This window comes from Camelus bactrianus, chromosome 34 (genome assembly GCF_048773025.1).
Source record: "Camelus bactrianus isolate YW-2024 breed Bactrian camel chromosome 34, ASM4877302v1, whole genome shotgun sequence".
Classification (NCBI taxonomy): domain Eukaryota; kingdom Metazoa; phylum Chordata; class Mammalia; order Artiodactyla; family Camelidae; genus Camelus; species Camelus bactrianus.
Window position 1 is genome coordinate 10,262,003 of NC_133572.1, and position 22,395 is coordinate 10,284,397.

At 38.8% G+C, this 22,395-nt stretch overlaps 1 protein-coding gene and 1 long non-coding RNA gene across 4 annotated transcripts in view; one reads left to right on the plus strand and one right to left on the minus strand.

Moving 5' to 3' along the window:
- Positions 1–22,395, minus strand: part of SLC15A5 (solute carrier family 15 member 5) — a 71,379-nt gene that overhangs the window by 31,707 nt on the left and 17,277 nt on the right. Inside the window, exons 4-6 of the mRNA XM_010946481.3 lie at positions 16,964–17,184; positions 12,543–12,729; positions 5,448–5,636 (exon numbers count right to left, since the gene is read on the minus strand). Of these exons, the coding sequence (XP_010944783.2) occupies positions 5,448–5,636; positions 12,543–12,729; positions 16,964–17,184 (597 nt within the window). The remainder of the gene's footprint in view (positions 1–5,447; positions 5,637–12,542; positions 12,730–16,963; positions 17,185–22,395) is intronic.
- LOC123614455 (uncharacterized) overlaps positions 1–22,395 on the plus strand; it is a 71,421-nt gene that overhangs the window by 26,124 nt on the left and 22,902 nt on the right. For 2 of the 3 annotated variants that reach the window (XR_012503968.1, XR_012503969.1), the window contains 2 exons: positions 2,349–2,444; positions 7,927–8,119. This is a non-coding gene — a long non-coding RNA (uncharacterized LOC123614455). Of the gene's footprint in view, positions 1–2,348; positions 2,445–7,926; positions 8,120–16,696; positions 16,790–22,395 lie in introns of all 3 variants that reach the window. The other variant, XR_012503967.1, reaches the window with a different exon arrangement.

A 22,395-nucleotide genomic window follows, 5' to 3' on the forward strand; every position in this document is an offset into this window, starting at 1 on the left:
CCTGCAGGACCTCCAGTCCATTACTCCTTCATTATTTTCGCCCTTTTCATGCCCTTCATGTTCTCACTATTTTTTTTTTTTACCCAATTTAAGTCGCATGGCCAACTGTTGTAATCATGTTCTTCCACATTCCCCCATTTCTTTGCCTATCTCTTGTTTTCTGAAAATCGAGACAGTTCACTGACTGCTGTCTCTACTCCTGTATCTGTGCAGCCTAATGTGACTGGAGAAAAACCCATAACCATGTTGAGCAACTTGTTTTAAATTCCCGCCCACAAACCTCAGAGAGCCTCTTAATGCTCCCTGGCAACATTCTGTGTATCTCCCCAGTGCCTTCTCTCCCCCATTGTCCTAGACAACAACTTCTTGCCTCTCCCCTCTCCTCCAGTCCCTAAAATGCCCTCCCCATCCTCACAGCTCACGGCTTGGCATCTGACTTCTCTGAAAAAACTGAATCAGCCGGAAGACAATTCCCATCGAATCTCCATCCCATATTTATACACCCATGAGTTTCTGCATCCACGTGTTCTGCCTTCCAAACTATTCCCACTGGTGAACCATGCTTGCTACTCTCTAAAACCAAATTCTCAACTTGTATTTCCCCCTCCCTGACACCATCAACTTCCCCTCTCTGTTGAATCATTCCCACTAGAATAATGTATGGTGCCATCATTTTTCTTCCTTAAAAAAAATACAAACTAAAAAAAATCCTTTATTAACTTCATACCTTTGTCAGTCACTGTTTCACTTCTTTGTTCCCCTTTGCAGCAAAATTTTTCAAATGAGTTGTCTCCAATTCTTCTTTTCCCCTTATCCCTTAAAATGATTCTGATCAGGTTTTTATGCATTCCCATTCCAGACATAAAAAAGCTCTTGTCAAAATGACCAGTAACCCCTAAGTCATTTAATTCAGTAGTCAATTCTCAGTCCTCATCTTGGATGAGGATACCTGGATACCTTTCCTTCATTTGACTTCGAAGATGCTGCTTTCTTGGTTTCTTCTTTTCTCAGTAATCACTTCTTTTCTATCTCCTTTGCAAATTTCTCATCTTCTCCTGAATGTCTTAATGATAAAGTGCCTCAGGACTCAGTTTTTTTGTTTGTTTGTTTTTTTACTGGAGGTACTGGGGATTGAACCCAGGACCTTGAGCGTGCTAACCATGCACTCTACTACTGAGCTGCACCCACCCCCTAGGGCTCAGTTCTTGAATCCTCTTCTCTGTCTACACTGACTCCCTATGTACCCTGACTCCACAGGTGATCTCAGGTAGTCCCATTGCTTTAAATACCACCAAGTTGCTTATGACTCTCAGACTGAATCCACCTCCTACTTTAATACCAAATTATAGGCTTGGCTGTCCAACTCCCTATTTGATGTCTTGATTTGACATCTCATTCTCAGCATGTTCAAAACAAAACTCATGCCTACTCCACCTGTAGCCTTTTATCTGTATAGACGTCAACTCCATCCTTCCAACTGCTCCAGTCATAAACTTGGGTGTCATCATTAACTCCTCTCTCTCTCTGTCACTTATTCTAGTGGCCTATCTTCGAATGTGACTAAACTTTGACTATTTCTTGCTACTTATACTGCTATGTCCCAATCTGAGACACTCATGTGTCTTCCCTAGATTATCACCTCAATCCATCTATCCTTCTCCTCACTATAGTATACTCTCCACGGCAGAGAGAGGGTTTTTCTTTTGTTGTTTTAAGTGTAAGCAATATCATGCCACTTTTTCCCCATGTCACTCAGAGCCCAGATCAGAGTCCTTACCACGGCCACTTTGACTCATCTCTTACCGGGGTCTCCCTTCCTTACTCTTCCAACTGCATGAGACCCCTTGACTTTCGTGACAGCCACACTCCCATCTTTGCACCTACTGACTGCCTTTCCAGCAATGATGTTCTTTCCAGACACCCATGTGGCTGACTCCCTCAGCTCTTTCAAGTCTTTGCCCAAATGTCACCTGCCACTGAGGTGTCTTCTGACCAATGTCCTCATGCTGCAACCCGCTCCCTCCCTGCGTGACATTCCTGCTCTGTCTTTCCTTCCTCTATAGCACCCATCACCTTCTAACATGCTCTATAACTTAATTATGTGTTTCACTTACTGTTTATCATCTTTTTCCCCTTGGTAGAATGTAAATTCTACAATGGCAGAAAGTTTTGTCTTTTTTTTTTTTTTTAACCATGTGTCTTAAGTTCCCAGAGCAGTGCCAGGCACATTGTAGACACCCACACGGTGTTCTGTGAATAAACAAACACAGGTTTATGAGATAGCTGAGGTCTACACTGCCATGCTTAAGACATAATTTGAAAAGTTTTCTATTTTTTTTTTCTTGCAGATCATCTTCAGTGCACAGCGTGGCTCAGTGGCGTGAGAAATGTCCTTGGAAATTTGGGAAGTGATCTGCTGTGCTTCCTATCTCAGTGCTATCAAGGTAGGACACTGTCAGTAATTTGAATAATATATTTTTATTCTACCCCAATAGATATAGCTACAAATCTCATTCATTCATTTGTTTATTCAATCAAAATATATTTATTTGTCACCTGCCATGTACATGCACTTTTCAGGAAGAAAGAACACAGAAGAAGGCAGAGAAAGGTGAGAAAATGGACTTCCACATCATACCTTCTCATAATGAGAGGCAGGCCATAAGCAGACACTTATGAATAATATAATTTTAGATTCTGACAAGTGTTATTTTAAAAAATGGGGCAAGGTAATGGACTGGAAAGTGATGAGATGACCAGAGGAGATCTTTGAGAAAACTCAACGGCGAGAGGAAGCCAGCCACTTGAAAACAGAAGAAGGGGGATCCTTGATAGAGCAAAGAATAAGTCTCAAGACCTTGGGGCAAAAATAAGTGTGCCACCTTAGAAACACAGAGTGAAGATCACCAAATTTCTAGTGAAGTGGTCACGGGGAAGAATTTATAAAAGGTAGTTGGAACAGTCCACGGAGGCCAAATCAATTTATCTCCGAATTCCTATTGTGGAATTTCAAGCAGAGGAATGATAGGACTGATGCTTTAGAACGAGCATGAGAGCTGTTTGGAAGGGGCTGGGTTCCTGGGGCAGGAGAGAAAGCAGGGAGGCCAGTTAGGAGGCTTGGCTAGAACTGGGGTTAGAGACCAGGTGGATCGCGAAGAAGATGGTGAGACAGGGCCAGATTCAGATTGGATTTCAGAGTGAGGACTAGAGCTTGCTGTTGGATTGGAGGTGAGACGTAAGGAGGAAAAGGGACCTAGGATGACTTGTGAGGAAGACATGATTCTGCTCACACTGTCAGGTCTCTTGGTGTTCAAGTTGTGGGAGATGTGGTAGAAAAAGCTGTGAGCAGGACATGTGTGCTTGAGCCCTGAGTCTTGGACTGTTCATTCACATGAAAGATTGGAAATTGATCACAATTAATCACAATTATAACAGCACACATTACAGCCACTAATTACTGAGTGCTGTCTATATATTAGATGCTCTGCTTGTTCCTTTACCTAAAATATTTCACTTAGTCCTTACAACAACACCTCCCCATCTTATAGATGATGCAAAATGCTCAGAAATGCAGAGCAATTTTGCCAAGGTCACACAACCAGTCAGTGGCAGAACTGGGTTTGAATTCAGGTCTGTCCAACTTTAAGACCATGGAGATCAACCACAATGCTCTACTGCCTCCCGAAGGAGTGATTCTTGACTTTACAGTTCAAAACACCCTTTCACATTTTATGTCATTTAATTCTCAAGTGACGGTTACACTGATGCTGGGATATAAGGAAGAATTACAATTATTTCCATTTTAAAGATCTAAAAGGTGAAGCTTTGAAATTAAATGAATTTTTAAGGTCACACGTATAGTAAGTGACAAAGCTGGAAATCAAAACCGAAGTCTTCTGGTCCCTACCTCAAGACCTCTATAGAGAATAAGTCAGTTGATTTAGGTGGACCTCAATTTCCAAATAGGTAAATTAAGGATGGGAGGACTAAGTGATTTATATTACATGACATGCCTTCTTAACAGCCTAGACTTTTAAGTCCCTCTCTGGCTTTTGTTCGTTGAGCCACAGTTGCTGAGCTAGCTAGGAAGTTCCTGACTGCATTCGCTCATCACTTTCATTCATTGCCTTTCTTCACATCTAACCTATGCAATTTTTGACTGAATGCTTCCAACAATTTTCTAGAAACTTCAGGGAAGTCACAAACATTTGTGTGGTGGCATTCTTTTATACTTCTTTTGTATTCCTTGTAGTGTCAAACAGTGACATCCACATTTTAGAATCTCATAAAATCATTTGTTCATGCATCATATTTGGAACAAAATGATTTAAAATGATAAACAAGAAGTCTAACGTACATTTATCACTGTAATTGCACAAACCATTAATTTTATTTTGACTTTTTCACCAAATTGCCTTGGTATTGTATATGTGTGCATATACGTATTAAATATACACATATATTTAAGGAATTTAAGAATACCTGAAGATAATAGAATCACTGAAGATTTTAGACGAGTGAAGTGGTTAGACTTGTCATTTAGGATGATCACTCGAAAAGTTGTGAGCTGACTGATGCTGGGATATAAGGAAGAATGGGAGAGGGAATGGGAGAGAGATTGGAGGTAGGAAGATAGGAAGTTACAAAAATAATCCTGATAAAGTATAATTGGTGATTGAATTACAGTCAGGATCCCCAAGTGCAGGGAAATCTGAGGAAGGTAGACATATAAGAAGCAACAGGTCACACTGATAAATACACACACATGCGTATCTTACTGTACTGCAGGAAGTCCCTGGAATACTTTGATGTACTTTTAAGTGGCTAGTTTAATTAATATCAGCAATCTAGATACGCAGAAAACCCTTGATATTTAATAAAGTTATTTTGAACCTGTCTTATGGAACATGAGTGATCACACTTAATTTAGTGTTAATTTAAAGACGTTGAGCTATCTGGAAAATTGAGTCAAATTTTCATATCATTTGCATGTTGATATACTCTCAGAGTACACTACAAATGTCATTTTGGGGGGCAGTATATATATGTGAGTTTATCTGTGAATGAGAGGGAGAGGGTGGGAAGAGGGAGGGTTGGAGGAAAAAGGAAAGTGTGCCTCTGAGTAGACTGACGTTGTCTTCCAGGTTTTAGCAGAGTTTTTCCCTCCTGTCGTGTATCTGACCAAATGATTGCTTCCTTTTACCCGGTTAGTAAACCTTCCACTCCATCCTGTGTACATTCAGGCAGAATAAATAGTTGTCTGTATGCACTAAAGGAATGAAGAGAAATTAGACTTTTTTTTTAAAACATGTGGGTGATACATAGGCTTGTTCTGAAGCAACGTGGGCCATCTCCAGGGCGTGAACAGATCTCCAGCCACTGGAGGTGATGTGCTCCGTGTGAAAATTCAGTCTGTTCAAGCAGCAGGTGAAAAAATTGTTACTCACGGGCTGGGTTGACGAGGGTTTCAGCCACTCCAAGTAAAATGTATTGAAGAACCAGGTGGAAACAGGGCATGGAGGAAACGGTGAGAGCTTTGCCAGAAAGGGGCTGTTCCATGGCAGGGAAGTGCTTTCTGTGCATTTCAAAGAAGCCAGCTACCATCACAGACAATGCAGCAGAAAGATTTCCAGCGACTGAAGAAAAGGAATGTAAAAGAAAACAAATTTTTTTTTGAAGTCCGAAATCAGTGTAACAGGCCATAGCATTTTTTACACATTGACATTAGAACATGTTTCCTCAGCACTTTGTAGTTATTCTGGAGATACCCAGATGCCAGCCAGGTGTATTGCATGACTTTCCTGTGCTTGTGATACAGGAAGATAAATGTAGGGGAAGAGGATGGCCGCGTACCAGGTCTCGGCTGAGTTCCTGGGACATGCGCCCTGCCAAGTGTGGGTCCTTGACTTCACATGGGAAAGAATTCAAGAGCGAGCCACGGTTGAGTAAAGGTAGATTTATTCAGAGAGATACGCATTCCATAGACAGAATACAGGCTGTTTCAGAAGGCCAGAGAGAGGACCCAAGGTGTAGGGTTTAGTTTAAAGTAAAAGTAGATACACACTCCGTAGACAGAGTCCGTCTCGCTCAGAAGGGAGAGTGGCCACGAGTGCAGAGGTTGTTAGTTTTTATGGGTCAGTTACTTTATATGCTAACAAGTGGGAGGATTGTTCCAACTACTTTTGGGGAAGGGGCTGGGATTCTCAGGAATTGGGCCACTGCCCACTTTTTGACCTTTTATGGTCAGCCTCAGAACTGTCACAGCACCTGTAGGAATGCCATTTACCGTGTTAATATATTACAATGAGCGTAAAATGAAGCACAAGGTCTACTGGAAGTCAAATCTCCCGCCATCCTGGGCCTCAAGGCCTCCTGGGAGTTGAATCTCCGCCATCTTGGTGTTAATCGCTGTGTCATTCCTTGGACGGCGGTGCCCTGCCCTCTTCCTGTCTCACTTGGGCTCTGGTCTCTCAGAAATGGCTGCATTAACTTCCTATTTCCTGACTTGCTAGTTATACAGCCTCAGTTATTTAACCTCATTATCACTTTCCTCAGCTTTCAGATGGGGTTAATGATACTTACTTTGTAGGACGTCTATGAGAATTAAATAAGATAATGTACTGGTATTATTGTAACAGTTCCTAGCAGCAATTAATAGCAATTATTATTGAAGATAAAGCAATCATTTGAACTTTTATCCTCAGATAAGGTATATCATTCTGATAACTTTTTAGATATACCTGAATCAAAAATGATTTGGGAAAACTTAAAATGATCTCTTCATAAGATTTTAATCATTATTTTAAAATGGTTTTGAAGTAACCTGTAGGCATTGTCAATCCTCAGTTTTCTGACATTTCTCTAATCTTTGCAAAAAAAATAAAGCAGCTATTAGAGAATGTGAGGCTAGAAACTCTTGTCTGGGAAAAAATATTAAATGTGAATTAGCTAGGTAAAGACTATACATAAAAGCAATTATTCAGATAGTGGTCCAACTCTTCTCTTCTCTTTTACATTTATGCAATTATCTAGGAAATTTTGGTTGAAAATGAGTAAGAATTTTGTTACAATTTTGTTACAGTTTATATCGACTGCAACCATTCCATTTTTCAATTTATCATTCATATTAGCGGACTTAATCCCATTGTAGAGCAGAGGCAAACTTCAGCCTGATGGGATTTACTTGAAATTTAGAGACAGTCACATTTTGCTAACTTGCATAAAACTTCAGATAAGGCAAAGCTTTCAATTCAGAAAAATCAATCTAGTGTTTAAATAGCTTAGTATTTGTTTTGGTTGATAGAGAAACTTGTAGGTAATTTTTTTGATTATATCTTAGCATTTAAATGTATCCATAAATTTTGCTCTTTACTGAGTCCTCAAGAAATAGAAGGTACAAAAAAGGAGGAAATATGAATGACAGAAAATTTAGGGAAATTTCAAATGTGTTATTTTAAATTAGGGTCCATGAAGGCCCATTCATAATGAAGTAGAAATTTTGGTTCTGTAAACAGGTTATACAAAAACAAAAAAGAAAGTTTAATATTATCTTCCTTTAAGTTCCTCAATATTAACTTCCTTCAAATTCATCACGTAATTTATCTAGATTATTTGGCATAATAAGACGCATCAGAAAGAGAGCTAAAACGTCCATGTAATTTCATATTTACTCTGTTACTGCTGTCTGTAAAGCAGTATGCTAGGGCAGTTGGGGATGTCAGATGAAAAATATCTGTTCTCGGTCACTGCAAACTCACATTCTACTTGGGGATGTAAGAAGAACTTATCTCTAGCTGGAGAAGTGAAATAGATCACTTCATGCTTTAAAGAAAGAAAGGTTTCATATATAAGGGGGTTTCTCCTATTAGCGGTATGTTCCCGTATTTGGACTGAGCGATCCAAATTCTGCCTTTTGTTTCTCTTTAGACCACTGGGAACTCATTTCAGGAGATTCAGCTTCAGTTTGTGTGTTAATTTCTGAATCTGGAACGGGTAGCTCATTTACATGGAGATCAGATGCACAAATGTATCTATAAGGCGTACATTATTGCTTCAGATGGCGTACTAGAGGGTCTACTTCACCTCGCATTTAATTCCAGTGTTGATGTCAATGTCAAAGGTAAGAATCTGAGAAAGTTAATGGGCTTTTATTAGACGAATGAACAATGGAATGCACGAGTTATTCAGGCTAGATATGTGCCTGTTACTTCTTTTAGTGTTAACAGTTCCTCCTGCCAGCTATTTTGCAATACACTGTGATGTTTCTTGGGGAAAATGTAGCAGTTCTAGAAACTGTAACAGAGGAAAAGTAGTTTTGATGAAATAATTCTACTTTCAATGAACATGATTGGATCTCTGGCTTGGTTTTTAATTTATCAAGCATTCTGGTTCCTACCAAAAAGAAACCTTATATCACTGCCAGTTATTAGAACTAGTTGAAGTTACTGGTTATGTAAAAAGGAACCAACACGTTGGCTGTACCTATATTACAAAGGACTTTGAGTTAGAATTTGAATTTTCAAGTTTTTATTTTAAAGAGGAAGGTCTGGCAGGTATGTGACTATACTTCACCTGCATTTCAATTTAAATGTTACTTAAAAGCCAAGATAATTGCTACCTACTGTGTCGTACACTTCTGCCTTGTATTAGGCTTAATAACAATCTTAATTAGGCTAATTTTAGTCAGATTAATACTTGTGTCAGCACTAGCTACTAAATGCCACATACTGCAGGATTTTAGTTAATGCTGAGGAAAGGAAATACTCATGATGTAAACATTTTTGAACTGAAAAAGGCTAAGACGAAGTAAATCCAACTAAGACAGAGGATAAATCACAGTGATGTTACTGATTCTGGATTTTTGGTGTATTAAGACTGGCTTTTAAATAGGCACGTCTGTCACATGCAATGTTAGGAAAATACAGTCCTGATAAAACACTCTGAGCTTATCAGGCCCTTGCCCTCCACAGTTCTGGGAGGTTTGGAGATTTTTTATAGTTGGTACTGTGGTACATTTCCTGATTTCTTTAGCTTGATAAACTCAGGAATGTCCCATCTTGAATCAGAAACGCCTCTTTCGCCGCATTGTTTATGAGCTAGACAAAGAGCGTGAGCTTACCTTTTTGTTTATTACGGTGCCAGTTTGACCAACTGAGTGAGATTTGTCCATCCCTCGCCCGTGGCCTGAGCTGTGATTATCTATGTGAGACACAAGGCATTGGCATTGTCTGCACCATCTGCCTCCTTAAACGTGACAGTCCCTGGATGGGGAATGACTAGATGTGAAAGGGAGCAGGGAGTCTAAGGAACAACTGCCCACTGTGGTGACAAAAGGATTTTTCATTCACTTAATAGCCTTAATTGGAAAAAGCAGTCAGGATTCCAAACTAACACTGATAATTTAACTTCTATACTCTAATAGCCATGGATAGCTGGTAAATGGATTAATAATAATTAGTAATATAATAATAATAACGATAATAATAATAATAATGTAATGGCTTTAGATGAGGAGGTCTGAATTCAAATAAGACTTACTATCTTTGAGACCCTTGACCTAGTAAATGATGATTTATCATGAGGTTAAGTGGGATATGTATGTGAAGGTGCCTAGATTCAAATTTGGAATTGATAAATATTTGTTCATAATTTACATACTTACATACTTCACTCATATTTCCAAGGCACTTGGGTTCAAAACGAAAGTAAATTTTAATATTAGATTCAATTCAGTTATATAAATTACTATCAAAAATTACCCTAGGTTTGTGCTTCTATGTCCTGATAAAACTTATCAATCTTCCATAATCACAAGAAGAACATGGGAAACTTAAGCAAATATCTAGTTAAAGAGATGCATATCATCACACTTCTTTATATTCCCATAGCAAAATATTACGCAAATAGGTGAACAAAAATGTAAATGAACAAATGAGTGGAGTCTGACTTAGAAAAGCTGAATTCAGTATTCTGTACTCAGAAAAATAGAGTTCAGGGTTTTTTTTCACGTGAGTCTAATTTTTTCTTTTTTCCTGTTCAGTAAGTCTGTTACCAATCTTGAGGAAGAATATTTAGTTCATTAACATCAAACAATATATTAGATCACTCTAACTTTCCTCTATCCAGAAAAAAAACAAAAACAAAAAACACATGCTTCTTTAAGAACAGACTTGATATCAAATATGCAAGAGTGGAGAATTGTCCAAGAGAAAGTAGCTCATATTTAAAGTGAATTTAAGACTTCTTATTCTCAGGAAGGACTTCTTTTTTTTTAAACATTTTTTTATTGATTTATAATTATTTTACGATGTTGTATCAAATTCCAGTGTAGAGCACAATTGTTCAGTTATACAGGAACATGTATATATTCATTGTCACATTTTTTTTTCTCTGTGAGCTACCATAAGATCTTGTATGTATTTCCCTGTGCTATACAGTATAATCTTGTTTATCTAGTCTACAGTTTTGAAATCCCAGTCTATCTCTTCCCACCCCCCGCCCCCTTGGCAACCACAAGTTTATATTCTATGTCTGTGAGTCTATTTCTGTTTTGTATTTATGCTTTGGTTGTTTTTTTTTTTTTAGATCAGGAAAGACTTCTAATGTACTTCTTTCAGCCATGTTGCAGACCGTATTTTTCTAAAGTAGCTCTATTAAAAATTTTTTTAGCAATTAAGCATAATTTGGAAGCTCAGACTGAACTTTCATGATACTGTACAGGACTGCCAAAGTTTTTGGCATTGTGCAATATAAATTTACCCCCATTTTGTTCTGCATTTATTACGTTTTAATAATATACTTGCTGAAACAAATATCTTAATTTTCTTTCATATCCTCAAATAGTGTTGGAAATACTGGCTTTTGGATATCCACACTGGCAGATTAAAAAAAAAAAACCACTTTTTAAGATTTAAGGATTGACAGAACCTATTAAGATTTATAGTTTGCCTAAACCTATTACAATAAATAATGGCCAGGTTACTGGCTTACAGAATAAATAAAAAAGTTATGTACTCAAGGCCTCTGTAACTGAAGATAACAAAATAAACTAAGTCACTTAGAGTTCTTTCCGAAAACAAATCCACTCTGTGATGTGATTTGGAGTGATCTTGTTGATAGTTTTGGTAAATAACAGGAAGAATGTACCCTAAAATGTAACTTCTATAAACAGAGAAACAGCAAAAAATACAACAATGGGTTACTAGAAGGCTGCATGCTCCCCACGGAGCTCTACAAAGGAGGAGTTAAGAGTAACAGCAGGTTAACCAAGAGAAGAGAATCTTCCAGGTGCCTGACCGTGACTATTTCAATGAAAATATTTCTCAAGCAGACGATAAGACACAAGGTTGCCATTACATGATATTTCTTCAGAATTTCTTTGCTTTCTGTTTATACTCGCCAAACGATTAGACCTGCCCCCTGCAAACGATGCCTCAGTATTAGCTAACATTCACAGGGCTTCCACTGAAGTGTCAGGACTATGCTTCAGCCACTCATGTCATCCTGGGTGATTTCAAAAGTCTTACAGAACAAAGGGACCCAAAATTTATCTCGGGTTTGCCCCTCAGTGAAAAAAAAAATAAGTGAGCTAGAAGGCAAGAAAGGTTAGGTGGCTTTTCCAAGCCACCCAGGGGACGCTCAGTGGCAGAGACCCCTGTCTCTGATCGTTAAATTGAGCTGGGTTTTCCTGCATCAGCACGTGTCCTCTTGTTCCGAGGCAGTGCCTGGGGGACCACAGCCAGGCCGAGGAGGGTGTGGCCGGAATGGACTTCACCTCCTTCTCTCTCATTTCAGTGGCAGAAATTTTATGTTATGGTCTATTGCTTGCGTTCTGAGTAAGACATTTAACAATTTTTTCCATTTTTCTCATTTAAAAAATGAGAGTTGAGCTTTAATGTTCTCAACCATAGCAACAACAAAATGGGAAATATGTGAGGTAAAGAATGTGTTAACTAACCTTATTATGGTAAATGTCTTGCAGTATATACTTGTATCAGTTCGTCACATTGTGTACCTTAAGCTTATGTAGTATGTCAATTAGATCTCAAGGAAGCTAGAAGAAATGTTTGAAAATTATTGCTGTAAGTCTTACTATTGGAAGCAGTACTATATTGAATAGTACAGTGGATCACTAATTTTTAGTAAATTTTTCTACTGGTTCAGAAGTTAATGCCTCCCAGGTACAGCCCGGCCTTATGTTTTAGGTGCATTACCTGGCTTAATTTTTAAGAACACACTTAGCATTGACGTAGGAGGAGAGACTGCTTTACTTGAAGAAGGAGCGACTATTGGGTGGTACTGGAAGTTTTACCAAGTTTTTATAGCAGGGGTATCTTTTGAAGAAGCACAAAAGTGTAGGAAGAAAATGGGATGCTGAGCAATGTGAGATTTGAGAAGCTGGACATCATCACTGTCAAATTCACCTTCTTTCCCGTTTGTCGAAATCAGACTTCAGAGCATGTAGCTAACTTAAATCTTAGTAAGACTGTTTTTTATTTTTAAAAGTTGCAAACAATTGACTTGAAATGGTAGGTTGTACTTACGAATGCATGCCGACAGAAATGGTCCCTCTCTCTTAGAGGGAAACAGGCAGGTGCTGAAATAGTCCATGAAAGGAGCCAGAATTAATAGCGGTAGGATGCTGACCACATTCATTGCCGCAACTGGCAGAGCAGACCCACCCAGGTTCAGGTTGGAATTCATGGTCTGCAGATAATATCCTGAAGGAACCTGAAGGAGGAAAGAGTCATGCATCAAGACGGTGGTTTAAGTCTTTTGGAGAAAGTTCTGTCCCCTCCCTGTACTGAGAACATCTCTGAGCCGGATGTCCCCCCAGGGTCTTCCAGGTTCTGATTATGAGCTGATAAAGGGCAGAAGGGGCTCTGTTTTAGTCCATTGACAGCACTACTAATTATTTATGGGCGCATCTTTTGTCATCTAGTTTATCTTCTTAATTTTCCTCGGGAAAGTAAAAGTGGCCCTAATTTTGTGCTTGGGATGACACATAAGAAATTGAGTAACAAATTTTGCATGTAAGCGAATAGGTTTTTTGTTGGCCAAGAATAAAGCAAAAGCCAGTAGAAAGCATGAAAGGCTTTTGTTTTCACCCTGATTAAAAATAGTTTGGGGCTAGACTCGATCCTTTAAATAAGCATTGAGTTTAAGAACAAAACAGATAGGAATGATTTTTTCCTGAGAAGAGGGGCCCAGTGGGGAAACACATTACTTGTTGGGGGCTGTCTTTGCGGGCTGCCTGGACCAGCCTGGTTTCTAACATGAGCCAAGTAACATGAGAAAAACAGAAAACATACGTGGGTCGATATTCTCTTTTTAAAGTAATTGTGTAGCACTAAAGGACCAAAAAGGGAACTACATGAAATAAAACATTTGCATCATAAAGTAGCAGAAATTTAAAAAAAAAAAAAGTCTGCCTACCCCAAACCCTCAATGCAATGCTAGAATTTCTTCCTTTCTAAAATAACCCTGGGGGCAGGGGGTTGTAGCTCATGTGGCAGAGCGCAGGCTTAGCATGCATGAGGTCCTGGGTTCAATCCCCAGTGCCTCCTCTGAAAATAAATAAACCTGATTATCTCCCCCATCCCCCACCAAAACAAAATAATTAAATAATATGATGATAAATAAAATATTTTTAAAAACCTACAAAAATTAATAAAATAGCCCTAATACTAACTAAAACCCTAGCACCAACTTAGAGCCTCTTCACGTATTCTGCACCTCCTATGAGGTTAGGACATCGGAAAGAAAGCACAGCATTCCAGGAAAGGGGGCAGGTCCCCACTTTTCTAGTTCTTCTGCATTTTGTTGCAATAATCACATCTTTGTCATTATCATCCGTATCACAGGGTATTTCTTTAATTCCCAGTGGCACACCAAGCTACTGAGTGGCGTGGCGAGAAGGTCAACTCAAGTCTTGTCCTTGAGGAATGGACTCTCCATTTTTCTTTTTTTGCAGTTCATGAACTACATTAGGATCCTTGCTTTACCTCCTTCCTGGGAGAGCAACCTTGCTCGAACATCCAGATGATAACTGCTTGGTTGAAATCTCCACTAACTCCTCTGTTACCAGTTGCGCCGTTTGAGAGGGTGTGTGGGGAAGCAGAGTTATAAGTCTGCACAGCTGCTAACTACCAATTGGAAAATGAGCTTATTGCCATGTTAACTGCCCAGACCCAGGAACGGATCATGTCTGCACTGAGAGGCTTTCTGTCTGTATAAAACATGTCCTGGTGTTAATTTATCTTCCAATCTTTAATTTGACCCTTGGGGTTGGAAACAAGGATTGTTTTGGTTGGGTGCAGATGGCAAGAAAGAAGGGAGCATTAGCTAGTTCTGCTCTGGTTCAATAAAATTATTAAGCACGTATCCCCCGATCAGAGGAAAATGAATGATGTTTTAAAAAAAAAAGAAAGTGCTGGCAGCAGAACTGCTCTAAGACGGAAAGGCTCCAAGCACAACTTGGAAGTTTCTGTTACTGATTTCAAATGAGAATTATTGTTAATAGGAATAAAGTTATTATCGGCATGAATCATAGACACAGAAACCTGTTAACTTACTAATGTAGCAAATGTACTATTAATCTTTAGTGAAGCAATATTAATATATTGCCTAATCTGAGAAAAGGCTCCAGTGTCTTGAAAGCTTGAAATCATTTCTGCTTCTGCCTCAAGTTCTGAAATCATCCCTTTTTAAAATTTTAAATACTTTTATTTCATACAAGCCTCGGTACTCAGAAGTAATTGCTGTCAATAGAGATTCATTTTCACCTTTGAATGGCCCGTAATGTCAAATGGCAACATCATCGGCCTTAATATCAACGTATTTTAGATGTATGTCTTGGAACTTGAAGGTCAATAATGGCTACTAAATTTAAAATATGGAATTCGATGATGTTTTATTCTTGGTACTCTGATTGCCTTTATACTGGTGATTAATTCATCTGGAGGCAAAAATCTAATTCCAGACCATCCCGGTGCAAGTTTCCTCTACCTCCCTTGAGAAGGACATTCTAGCCATTTTCTTTGAAGTTTCTGGTATAACATTAGGGTATATAATTTTGGAACCTGTATAGTCTGTTCCAAGGAATTTTTTTTAACCCAGCAGCAAGAGAGGCATAGTGGGTAATAATAGCAAAGTGTGGGCATTGACACCAGCCTGAGGTTGGGACAGGCATTCTACCATATGCCAGCAGGTGACCAAGAGTAAGCTGCAAGTTGCTTAATGTCTCTGGGCCTCAGATTTAGGATAATAATATCAACCCTGTAGGCTTGCCGTGGGGATTAAATTAGACATTGTGAAGTCATCTTTTAGAAGCTATGAGACATATTGGCAGTCAACAAGTATTAGTGTTTGCTCTTTGCAATAAACTGGGCGTCTGGATTTGGTGAGATGCTTAAAAATAGTTTATCAAAATTTATTGTGATCTATGTCCAGTTTAAAAATAAATGACAATTTGCAGAGAAGCCTCGAACTGAGTCAAAAGAAATGCGAAGCGTCGCTACGTCATGAAGGGAAGAGTCAGTCATTTGTCATTTTGCACAGAAGGTTCGAGGCTCCCTGTGGACCACTTAGTAATTTCATGCTCATGATTAATTTCTCCATGCTAAGATGCTTTTATGATATTAGTGATCATACATACGGGTAATACTTTTGTGTCTTTGTGCCAGCTACTGTGCTGGAGTCAAGAGGGAGGTTGAATCTGCTAAACCCACCTAGTTTTCATGCATTGTTTAGAACAAGGACAGCAACTTTCTGTAAAGGGTCAGACAGAAAATATTTCAATGTATGGATTCTATTGCAACTCCTTAATTGCTGTTTTGATGGCTAAGCAGATCCAGCATGACAAACAAACAGGAGTGGCCATGCTCCAATAAAGCTTTATTTATGGACACCGAATTTCATATTTTGTGTAATTTTCATGTGCCACAAAATATTTTTTTTCTTTTCATTTTTAAAAACCATATAAGAATGTAAAAATCTTCTTACCTTGCAAGACATCTGAAAAAGGCAGTGGGCTGCATTTGGATTGCATGACAGTAATTTCCTGACCCCTGGTTTAGAGGAGCAAGCATTTTGGACTAAGACTCAGAATGTAGATTCTGCCTTTCCTTTTACTATTATCCACTGTGTGACCTACTTGTCCCTTTCAAAATCACTTACTTTTTCTGAGCCTCAGTTTCCTTCTCAACAATGATGTAGTCGAGTAAGTTAATCTCTAAGGGTTTTTTTCCCCAGCTCTGTTCCATGATTTAAGAATATAACTCACTCATTACCCGTCTAATTCCAAGGTACAGGTTAGCAATGAAGAGAGTCCCAAATTCCTTCAAAGACTTTTATAATCATTTCAATTTCTTTCATAACTAAGTTAGTCTTTAACCATTACCATGTTAAAATTGTTTTTAAGTCACATATATTTACAAAGAGTACTTTGGACTTAGTATTTTCCGTCTGATTTCTTCACAGCATAGGGACTGATTCACCAAGGGAACTAGGAGTGGGTGGGGTAAGACTCACTTGCTCATTAGTATTTACACTTAAGAGCACAATGGAAATGTTACTCAAATCAACCAATTTAGCTACCTGTTAGTACAGGTTTTAAAGGCTTGATCAAAGAGGAACTTTGACTAAAAGGAAGTGGATAATTGGCCAGAGATCTCAAATTTTCATGTGTTATTCTTAGGTCTCACAACTACATTCTCTGAAGTGTTGCCTGCACCTACTGAGGGCCACGTATAGTTCTACAGGACAAATGTCACACGCGGGTTCTCCTCAGGTATGCCTCTGCCTGCCCCGACTTAGCTCCTAAAATCAGAGCCTGTAATCGTTAGAAACATTTATAGGATAACTGCCTAATGAACTGTGTGGGCTGAAAAGAAGTGTTTACTCGTAACATTAACATGCAGGTGTTTTATTATTGCTGTGGGTAGTATTCATTACCCGTCCTTACCTGCATAATGCACGTTCTGTAGAGGAGCTGAAAAAAGAAGAGAGGGAGAAGGGTGAAGAAAAATTTTGTGTCCTCCACGTGGAGCTCACTGTAGCGGCCGCCGAGTTTCGCCTTGGCGTGGTCTAACCAGCTGCTCACGCCTCTGCTGGGATGGCAGCGTCGCAGACAGCACGTTTTCAGGGCGTTAACAAACACCCCAAATGGTGTCAGGAGGGAACAGCCTGTAAATAATCAGAAATATTATGTATTAGTAAAGGAATTGTCCTTCGGTTTTCCAAAATGTCAATCAGAAAGGCGACAGTTGTAAAGGATGAAGGGCAGTAAAGAGGCTGAGAAGTTAAGCACCCAAGGGGCTGAATTCAAAGGGACAAGCCTCTGACACGGGTTCCGGCGTCCTGGTGACCAGCCCAAGGTGGCGCCTGACAGCTGGTGTAAAAAATGAAAAAGATGAGATCAATAGAAACATATTAAAAAGAGAAGAGAGGTGACAAAATAAAGCACCAAAGTAAAAGATTTCAGAATCTCTCAGAAGCCTCTAACTCAGTAATGAATAAGACAACCTGAATGTTCTTTTAAAGCCCTAACACAAAGAACTGGTACTGTTTTTTAATATAAATTGCCATATAAATAATCCTCACTTTCCTTGTCAGATAGAAGGTAGCTCCTTATTTTGACATGTAGATGAAGGGAAATATATTCTCTGCTTTGACTTTATCCTTGAATTTCAGACATAAGGTTAAACTTTGAACTCTTCAAATGACTTTATATATGTTGATAGTGTCACTGAAAGTTCAGATTAGATTAGTTGGCTTTTGACTTTTCCAGTAGTTTCCTCTGGGTTTATGTGGCTGTCGCTTTAGCATCAGAAGCATTTTATTGCTTTAGAGGCTGGCAATCACTTGCTGCTAGTGATTTGCAACCTCATTGTTGCTTCTTTTATGATCTTTCAGATTCCACCTCTTCTTTGACTCCATTAGGACTTCCTGATACCATGGCAGATAAGAGAACCCGGTTTAGTATAGCAGTTCAGCCGTGCCATCGTGATTGTTACAATTTTTCACAGCACTCCTTCTGACCAGATAAACCCTTCCACAAATTACAGAGACACCAAGCCACGGGTGCGGGATCAATGGTAAAATAAATATGAACGTGTTTGAGTTTCAAGAGCACTGCTGTAGAAACTCAAAGTACAGTTCGATCATCATTTCGATTATGCTCAAGTTTCCTGTAGTAAAATTCTAGATGAAGTGCATTCTAACCAAGTTCGTTTAAGTGCCAGGGAGTATTGGTTTTTATATTTAAATAAAGAATATTTATGAATATTTCTTTCTATGGTTATAGAGTGATTATATTGATTTGATCTGGTCTCTTCTTTGAGAGTCGTAAAAGACCTATTATGTCAGCCTTTGATTAATCGAGGAAGCTGAGGGCCTGGTAATTGAATATGAAGCCTTTCACCTCTAAGTCACTGAATCAAATCCAGCCCAAACTGGTAGTGACCAAGAATGATTACAGCAGAGGCTTTTTGGTGGCCTCTGGGAAGTGTGTTGAGGTCAAGTGGAAGTGTGTCGGGATAACTGCTGACGAGAGATAGGCTCATATCTATAGTCCCTCCTGTCTCTTCGTAGTCACCGTTGCCACACATAGATGACAGGCCCTGGAACGGAGAAGGCCAAGGGGACAGAGCACCTGTGAGTGGCCACGGTTTGTGTCTCTTAACCAAGGAGTAATCGGGACATCTCTATGATGGCAGGAAGAACCGCTCTGTCAGGAGACTTACCCAGCTATTTCAATTCATTTACTTAAGATTTCAGTGAGATGAGAACTAGGAAGGCCTTGATGAGCAGTCTAGAGACTGAGTTTGCACACGTCTGGGCTGGGAGGCTGGACTTGCTGACGTTTCGTTATGCTTTTGTCCCTGCTGCCAGTCAACATGCTCTCTGCTCAACTCTTGCAAAACAGTGGATGGTAGGGTTATTACTGGCATTGATCCAACCTACTCTGTGCTTTCAAATAGGCTTTATTATTAAACGATCACTATTTGCAGAATGGAAGGCTGTTTCCATAGTCTCCCCAGTTTGCTTCCTGTGTTTTAAATTCAGGATTTTATTGAATACAATACATTTTAAACTCACTATTTCTTTTTCACACAAACAAGTCACTAGTTGTTGCAAGATAAATTTGGATCTACTTTCATGCATGATAAATTGTTACCTGCAATCTTATTAAGTAGTTAAAATATCACTATTGTATTATTTCTAAAGGAAGGTAGCTCGGATTTGTGCTTCTGAAACTGTGATAAAAGATTTTTTTTTAAATTTCTCAACTATCATGGTCAATACGTTTGTAAAATATAATAAATTGAAGTACCTAAAGGGTAAAATAAAAAACAAAGACATACAAAAGTAAAGTCCTGATATTTAGACTGTTAACGTCAACAGGCGTAAGATGTAGCTTTCCATAATATTTGTACATGTTTTCTCTCAGTGTCTATGTTTACCTTGCTGCGTACTAGTAACAAACAGTTCGTGATCAGCACTGGTCCGTGGGCCAGATTTTGAGTAGCGCTGGCTTCAACAGAATACACACTTTGAAAAATGAATTTCTTTAAATATGTAAAATTGTAGCTGATAGGACAATATGAAGCAACGAAAACAAAACGGTTAAGAACAAGCAGTGATTAAGTACGAATAAGGTCTAAAATTTTAGTCAGCCCTGCAAATGTTTATAACTGATGCCAAACAAACATGAATGCAATCATTCATTCATTCAATGTATTTATTACGTACCTACTGTGTGCCAGGGACTTACCTAGGCCATAAGAATATATCAGTGAACAGGATCTACAGATTCATGAGTTTTTGTTCTGGTTGGGAAGATGCTAAACAAGCAGGGAACTATTAGGTGAGTCCAATGATGGAAACAAAATAAACTGATAATATAGAGACCGATTGTGGTGTAGGGTGTAGAGAAGCACTAAAGAGCTGAAATTTGAACTGAGGATTGAATAGACTGGAAATAGGCAAAAAGGCTTGGAGGAAGCATGTAGTAGGCATGTCATGAGGTAGAGTTGAGCTGGGAGAGGTTCAGGAACAGTAAAGGCCAATATTGGAAGGAGATGAGGTCCAAGAGCTGGTCAGGGTCAGACTTCACAGGCCAAAGTAAAGAGCTTGGAGTTTATTCTCAGTGTTATGGGGAACCATTAAGAAGTTTTATGCAGAGTAGAAATAGGATATGATGTATATTTCTTAAAAGTGACTCTGGAACTCTGGTAACTGTGTGGATAATGAATTTTAAGGAACAAGAGGGGAAGCTGGACGACAGCCAAGAAGTAGTGGTGACCTGGACACACAAGTAGCAAGAAGAGAAGTGAACAGAATGGGATGTGTTGTTGAACAATCAGTAGGTTTTTCTGATGTGGGGAGAGGTTGAAGAAATGAGAATATTTGAGGATGCTACTTTTTCCCCCTTAAAAGACTGGGTGTTGGTGACTTACATGGAGATGGAGAAGACAAGAAAGGAATCAAGTTGAGTGAATCAAGAGTTGAGTTTTGACAATGAGGTATCACCTCACGCCAGTCAAAATGGTGATCACTAAAAAGTCTACAAAGAATAAATGCTGGAGAAGGTGTGGAGAAAAAGGAACCCTCCTACACTGTTGGTGGGAATGTAAATTGGTGCAGCTGCTATGGAGAACAGTATGGAGGTTCCTTAAAAAACTAAAAATAGACTTATCATGTGCTTCAGCAATCCTACTCCTGGGAATATATCTGGAGAAAATTCTAATTCAAAGAGATACATGCACCCCAATGTTCCAAGCAGCACTATTTACAATAGCCAAGTCATGGAAGCAACAAAAATGTCTATCAACAGATGAATGGATAAAGAAGATTATACACACACACATACACACATACACACATACACACGCGCGTGCACACACACACACTGGAATATTACTTAGCCATAAAAAAGAATGAAATAATACCATTTGCAGCAACATGAATGGACCTAGAGATTAGCATACTAAGTGAATTAAGTCAGACAGAGAAAAACAAATATCCTATGTCACCTATATGTGAAATATGAAAAAAATGACACAAATTAACTTATTTACAAAACAGAAATAGACTCAGAGACATAGAAAACAAATTTATGGTTACCAAACAGGAAAAGGGAGGGAGGGGTAAACTAGGAGTTTGAGATGAATATATACATACCCCTATTTATAAAACAGAAAAACAGGGACCTACTATATAGCACAGGGAACTGTATTCAATACCTTGTAATAATCTATAATGGAAAAGAATCTGAAAAGAATATAAATAAATAAATATATGTATGTATGTATGACTGAAACCAACACAACATTGTAAATCAACTATACTTCAATTTTAAAAAGTGAGATTTGAAAAAAAATACTTAAAAAAGAAAAAGAGTTGAGTTTTGATCAGGTTAAATTTGAGATGACTGCTAGATAACCGAGTCAAAATGTTGAATAGGAAGTCAGATACATGAGTTTCAAGGTGAGGAGAGAGGTCAAATGAAATTGAATGTTCTGTGTTTAGTTGGCATTAAAAGCTGTGGGACTAGAGATTACTTAAGGGAAGGGAAGGGGAGGGGAGGGGAGAACGCGGTCCCTGCAATGGATCCTAGGGCTCCGGATCAATTAGGAGATCCTCAGAGGAGAAGAGTCTGCCAAGGAGGAAGAGTGGACAGTGTACTAGATGTGTTGTAAGTCAGAAGGAAGGGGAAGTAATAAACCTAAATTGATCAGCTGGACTGAGAGGGAGCCATTAAGTTAGAGAGGTCAAGAAAAGCAGCTCTACAGTAATGTGTCTACCCGAGGGGAGCAGCCATTGTCCTGTCAGACAGTTATCGCTGATTGTTAGGAGGGCTATCCTGTTGAAACCAACTACATCTAAACATCACACTGCCTTCCCAGATTAATCTATTAGCCTTAATAGAAAACATATACCTTCTGTACAAATAATTTTGGGTGTAGTCTTGTAGACTCAGCCTTAAAAAAAATCCATTGTCATTATAATTCGCAAATTGCTTTTCTGCACCAGGAGCAGAAAGGGGAAGTTGAGAAAAAAACCTGGAATGAAAATGCAACCAGGACATCAAGCTCCAGTTTGAATGTGCGGGGTAAACACACCAGGCATGCAAATTTTAAAATAAAACAGATGAGCTATTTTAAATGCTTTTGCAAAACTTAAAGATTGTAGCCATTACTATCAAAAAAAAAAAAACTTTAGAAAGCTATTTTTCTATTCTTTGTACCTTTAAGTCCTTGGCTCTGATGTTCTGCTCCTCTGACCTTGATCTAATCACGAATATCTATGCTACTTAATTATAATAATAAAAAAAGCCTACATTGCACTCTAGATGGTAGATGCACAGTTTTTTCTTCTTTGGTCACCTGCCAG